This window comes from Alligator sinensis, unplaced genomic scaffold (assembly GCF_000455745.1).
Source record: "Alligator sinensis unplaced genomic scaffold, ASM45574v1 scaffold219_1, whole genome shotgun sequence".
Lineage (NCBI taxonomy): Eukaryota > Metazoa > Chordata > Crocodylia > Alligatoridae > Alligator > Alligator sinensis.
In genome coordinates this window covers 4878687-4885301 of record NW_005841866.1, presented here as the reverse complement: position 1 = coordinate 4885301, position 6615 = coordinate 4878687, and the positions used below count along the sequence as shown (strand labels likewise).

At 37.0% G+C, this 6615-nt stretch overlaps 1 protein-coding gene across 2 annotated transcripts in view; it reads right to left on the bottom strand.

The window, feature by feature from the left end:
• Nucleotides 1–6615, bottom strand: part of UGP2 (UDP-glucose pyrophosphorylase 2) — a 36627-nt gene that overhangs the window by 23628 nt on the left and 6384 nt on the right. For both annotated transcript variants that reach the window (XM_006016755.3, XM_025192345.1), the window contains exons 2-3: nucleotides 1555–1682; nucleotides 212–319 (exon numbers count right to left, since the gene is read on the bottom strand). In XM_006016755.3, coding sequence (XP_006016817.1) covers nucleotides 212–319; nucleotides 1555–1682 — 236 coding nt within the window. The remainder of the gene's footprint in view (nucleotides 1–211; nucleotides 320–1554; nucleotides 1683–6615) is intronic.

The following is a 6615-nucleotide window of genomic DNA, read 5'->3' as shown; positions in this document are numbered from 1 at the left end:
ATATATAAAAGAAAAAAAAATTTTGGGGGGGGGGGGGGGAAATGTCTGTTTTAGTTCTTGCCACAATAAATAATTATTTCAAAAGCTGTCTCACTTGTTTTAAGTAAACAGTAATTAAACAATGTCATGCTTACTACAGATGTGGAAGCAAACACCAATCAGTAATTTTAGGATTCCTTGGCTAGCCTTCTGTTATTTTATTGGAACTTACTGAATCTTCTGGAGGTCTCTGAATCTTCCCCCAGTCTACTGACGGTCCTTTTTCTTGCAAGAATCTGTGGAATAGCTTCTTAAATCCATCCAAGTCTTTTTTAGTGTGCTGTAAAGAAAAATAGCAAAAGCACATTTTGTTTTTAAAATGGTTATTTTTGTTATTTTATTTCATTGCAAAAGCATTCTTCAAAACCTGACATACAATGATTCTCACACATGCTTTTCACCCAACATTTAAACACAGGCAACTCTAGGGTGAAACATGAGAACGCTGCATAACAGCTTCAGGCAGAAAGCACAACATACTTTCTCCAGTTGAAACAGCTGACAGTTTTTGCACTGAAATTCTGCCAAATATTTTAGCCTAGGTGTCTCAAATTCAGTTGTGAAATAAAAGTGGTTTAATTTTCAAGAGGTACCACCCACCTATAAATCCCAATAAAACTGATGATGCTGAGTATACTCTGATTCCACTAAAAAGCAAGACACTCTGACACACAAAACATGAGGCACTTGGTTTTGAAAATTTTAGCCCATACCATTACCCTAAGTTAGAGTTTGGCCTGGCCCTAAGGGAAGACATTCCAGCTTACTGCAGAACTTGTTAAAATTGCTTGGGACTACTAAAAATAAGTTCAGTAATAATTCTGTATCACCTAGATTTTCCACTAAAGCCTCCCATTTACACTGCATCTCTGTATAACTCTTGTTTGTTGGAGACCACATAGAATTACAACATATTTAATTTTTTAATTTTATTTTATTTCTTTAAATAAGGGCTATAACTGTTTGACAACGCAACTGCTTCCCTATATCAGGCATACTTTCATTTACAAGAAAAATGCATGAAAAACTTGAAAAAAAATACTTTGTTAGGTTTTTCCAATAAAGTCTAGAAACTACAGTTTCACACTGATTGCTAAAAATGTCAATATAAATCAACTTATTATAAAACTATAACATCAAGGAGCCATTAATAAGTCTATCAATTTAATGGCAATCTTAATTACTTTATGATTTTTTAAAACTGAGAAGTGTTTCAGTCTCATTGTGTGATTACTGAAGTTTACTCTCCTCAAACAAAGGAGCAGGTGAAGAAGAGAAAGCTTTGTTTTTTCACATGCATCCAGTCGCCAGTTTAATAGTTCATTCCATTGCTAGTGAAGAGTATACCATTCCTTCACAACTAGCCCTTAAGATAAACTGTATGTCTCTTCCTATATTTACCATCTTACCCTTTTCTTCCGTTTTGCCAGTCTTTCCACACAAACAAGTCACTTAAATTAAGAAAAATGATATACTCTTACATTATTGAGGTTACATCCTCACTACAGCTCTCACCTCTAGCTCATTTGAAGGTGCAGTTGCAAGTATTTTGTCAAGTTCTACTTTCATTGAATACTCCAACTCTTGTCGGATGACTTCTTGAAACTGAGAAGTGCCAGCTCGAGACATTGCTTTACTGAAATCTTTAAACGCCCAAAAAAAAAAAACAACAACACACAAATGCACACAGATTAAAGCATGGAAAATGCATAACCTGATTAAACTACAAAACATTGTTATGGATATTTTTCCTGTTAAAAGTGATTTTAAAAACAAACACGTCAACCAGCCTTATATGGCTCATGCATGAAAAAAATGGCCATTAAAATTCCTCTAGTTTTCCTTTTAGCACTTTATGTGTAAAATATTTTAAAAAGGGGAGAGAGAGAGAGAGAGAGAGAGAGAGAGAGAGAGAGAGAGAGAGAGAAACTAATGTTATGAAACCTGTTGTCAATATATAATTATTTGTGAGAAGAAGCTATTGAATTACTCTGAAAGTACAACTGTACCACTAAGCTATTAGACTACTAAAGAAAACACAGTTTTTCAACTGTGCATATTCATTTTTCATGGCACCTTATTAAAATAGCTTCTTTAAATAAAAAGTAATAAAAACATAAGTTCCAGTTATCTAAAAACTTTCATACAGTGTTCTGTTAGTTCCAGTAATCTGTCTACATCACATATCTTTATCTCAAGAGCATTTTTATATTCTAATATGCATTTCAGTTACCAAGCAACCTGAAGAATTAGTTTGTCACTTCAGCATTTACTTTGCTTTTGAAAGCAATGGCTTTACACTTACAAAGATATAGAACCTAAATGATCCAAGTCTGAAAACCGAAGCACAACATGCCATTGGAAAGAACAGAAATTAGTTGGTCACTTGTTTAAAAAAAACAAACCATCACTGTTACCAAAGCAAGTGTTTAATAGGAGTGCATTCTCAGAAGACCTTGGTTAATTTAATTTCTGCTGAATCCCTTATGCAATCACTTGTCTGCATCAGAGAAAAATGATCTATTGCCAAATAAAGCTAGGATTTAGAAACACCCTAAACAGTTCTATGAAGAGAAACAGAAGGAAACTGTTGCAAATAAGCAATGGGATAATTGATTGCAAAGATGATTAAGGAGGAAGCTATGTTTAAAAACCAAGATCTACATATTAAGAGCATCGATTAAAAGGATATTCCATCAAAATGTGCTGGTGTCATGTCAGAGGCAATCCATGTAATATAGTTTTCATTTGTGTAGAGCAGCATCACTGTTTCAGACTACAACGACACTGTCTAATTCCAGCTTTGAGGCTCACAGTAGCCATTTTCCTGACTGCACCATCTTGCAGGTAGGAAAAAGTGCTGCAATGCATATAGACTGTGGTGTTACAGCAGGGGAATTTTAAGTTGAAAATGCTTCCTACAATACATAATTGCTTTGAAAACAAAGCGTTTAATTTATAGATAAGAGCAGAACATATTTCAAACCTACCATGCTCCCTGGTTAAGAATGTGGAACTGTGCAATAAGCTTTTAAAAAAAAAAAATCTGGAATTTATTCCTACAGTAAAATAGTTTAGTATACAGCAGTTTAATGCTTTACTGTTATAATTCTAAGTCCTTCCCAAGGGTTAAAAAAATGTAGCTGCTTCCTTTCAGGAGTTTAAGCAGCATACCAAGATGCAACATACCTGGTAGGCATTTGTAGCCCTGCTTTCAAATATGTCAGGTCTCCATTTTAGTACAAACTACAACTTTAGGGCCCACTTCTTGTGGCTCAGAACCCTGTACTTACATGTAACTGAATGCAACATAATAAATACCAGAAGAAACACTGCAAATACCTCAGATAGGATGTAGCGAAATAAATTAGGAAAGTAATAGTAACAACATTAATATTGCTGTTATATTTCACAATAATAATAGCAGCTACATTTAGAACTGAGCCTGTTAATAGTTTTCCCTGTCACTTATGTAGGAAAACCTTGTAAATTCACACTGACCGAGAAATCCAAATTACAAATCCCTAGATGTCGTAAATCAGCAAATAAATTAACAGATCACAAAATATTGTTACACACAACTATGTATTATGAACACTTGCAAGTAAGCATAGCCAAGTCTTAATACTAAATCTTCACTAGATGTATTTTGTTATTATATGCTTGCTGAGAACAAGGTGAATATGCTACTTTGTATGTACACAACCTATTAATGAGCAGAATTAAGTTCTGACTGAATAGGCTCTCTTCTAACTCCAGACAGCCTAAGCCACCAAGACTGAAGGCCGGATCAGTCTATGCTAGGCAAAAAGATGTTGTTTTTTTTAAACACATTAAATCACAGTGTGAACAAGGTTGGTTCACTTGTTAGCTTGTCAAAGGTTTACCTCAACCAGCTAACAAAATGTGAACAAAAGTTCTTTATTGGGATGGAGTTTAAGTGAAGATATGGCTAAAATATATGGGATGCAGATATTGATACTGCAACATATACATTTCCATCTGAAGTGTGGCTGAATTTGAAAGCCAGCATAATGGATGAGGAGGAGGAAAGATTTTGAAAATGGACAGTATTGTAAAAAAACAAAAAACTACTACCAACACCAAAATACATGTGATGTACATACTTAAGATCCCATAATAATGAAGTGGAATGCTAGGATATGACAATGAAAATAGTTCTTGCTATGATTTACCAATTTATTACTATTCTGAGTTTCCTTTCTGTATAAAGTAAGGCTGAAAGAAGTAGGATTATTTAGTGTGGTAAAAAGACAACAGAGGAGGGGGAAGGGTCAGGTTGAAGTGGCAGAGTTGGTTAACAGTTCAAACACCTGAAGAGTGATAGAGAGTGCGCAGATGGGCATTTCTGTGAGCACAGGATACAGGACTAGGAGCAATGGCCTCAAGCTGCAACAAAGGAAATTTAGATTGGAGATTGGGAGGAACTTTCTGATTATGACGGTGATAAAGTTTCAGAACAGGTTACCTAGAAAAACTGTAGAATCTCCATCCTTGGAAATTTTCAAGAGCAGGTTGGACAGAGACTTCGCTGGGATGGTTTAGCCAAGGATGATGCTGCCCCAAGGGAAGGGCTGGACTAGACGACCTTATGAGGTCCCTCCCTGCCCTATTTTCCTATGATCCTCTAAAAGTTACACTTTCAGTTTCCCCAGTTTGAAAGTGAGAATGTATTTATGTTGTACATTAAGAATATTACTATTTTAGCCAAAAAAAATAAAATAATCCCTTTGACGGATTGAATTTATTGTAATTTAGTCTAGTAATATCAGCAAGGAATTATGAAGACTTTCTGGTTAGAAGATCAGGACTTGTGGTAGAGGCGATATCTTTTATTAGACCAACTCGATTTTTGCAAAAAAACATTATTTAATTTTAAGCTTTCAGGCAGAAACACCCTTCTTCAGGCAGAAGAGAAAAGACTGTAAAAGTTCTCCTGGGTAGAAATGAAAGGTCATACTTCATAGGATAGTTAAAGGTGTGGTAAAATCTCTTGTTTAGAACAGTTCATTTTATGCAGATTAGGCTCAGAGAAAAGTTAGAATAGTCTGTTTACCTCGAAGTTGTTTGGTGGTAAGCAGAATGTTAGAAGATTAATTTTTGTTAATTCTTACTGTTAAATCTATAAAGGAAAGCGGCAACTCTGATAAATTGCTGGTCTCATTAAAAACTGTGTACACACTTACCACTGTATCTAGAACAAGATCTTGCTTTACATTTTTTTTTAATTTGACAAAGTATTTGTCTACGTGCTAATGCCTAAAGGAAACATGCAGGTAAATACTCGTCATTCACTTGAAGATCTGTTTCTCATGCGGGATTACGTTCGTGTCTGGTGTTAAAAGAATGCTTCACTGCTTTACTGAATTGGGTCCAGAGCCCCATGTTTTCTACCAAATGATGCGTAAAATCTTGGGAAAGAGAGGAAGCAATCTTCCTTGAATGCAGCTCTGTATTAGAGTACTGTTAGCTAGTACGTTCTGCTGCTTTTAACATCCAATTACAAGCCAGAAGATTCTTCTGTTTTGTTGTTACTAAGAAAGTCTAAAAACATAACCAGGGTTAAGTTTAAGCAGGAGCTCACCATGATTTACCAGGCCTCTGCAAGACAGTCCCATAGATGCATCAGCTGCTGTCACTGCTCAAAATGAAACAAGTCCCTGCCCGTTTCATTCTGCAGCTCCTGCTCCAGACCTTTTGGGAGGATGCACATAAGGAAGTGCTAGCTGCCACTATATTTCAGGATCTGTATCAGTAGCCTTTCACTTTTACCTAGACATTCATTTCCACTTCTAACTTTGACAACACTAGAACCCTCATTCCACAAAGCACGCAAGTAACACCATACACAAGGTGCACCACCGGCTTTACTGAAGTGATTCAAGCTGCAGTACTCTGCTTATATGCATACCAGGTAAGTGCTCAGTTTGCACTAACTGCATTACTTGCAGATGACACCAAGCTGTGGGGAGCAGTAGATAAGCTGGAGGATAGGGCTAGGATTCAGAGTGACCTAGATAAATTGGAGGATCTGACCAAAAGGAATCTCATGAGGTTGAACAAGGACAAGTGCAAAGTCCTGCACTTAGGACAGAACAATCCCATGCACCAGTACAAGCTGGGGGCTGATTATCCAAGCAGCAACTCTGCAGAAAAGGACCTGGGGGTTACAGCGGACAAGAAGCTGAATATGAGCCAGCAGTGTGCCCTTGTTGCCAAGAAGGCTGACGGCATACTGGGCTGCCTTGGTAGGTGTGCTGCCAACAAGTCAAAGGAAGTGATTATTCTCCTCTATTCAGCACTGGTTAGGCCACATCTGGAGTACTATGCCCAGTTTCGGGACCCCCACTACACAAAGGATGGGGACAAATTGGAGAGAATCCAGCAGATGATGATGATGATGAAAGTGGTGAGGAGGCTGGGGAGCATGACTTATGAGGAAAAACTGAGGGAACTGGGCTTATTTAGTCTAGAGAAGACTGAGGGGGACTTAATAGCAGCCTTCAACTACCTGAAGGGGGGGTCAAAAAAGGATGGAGCTAGACCACCAGTTTT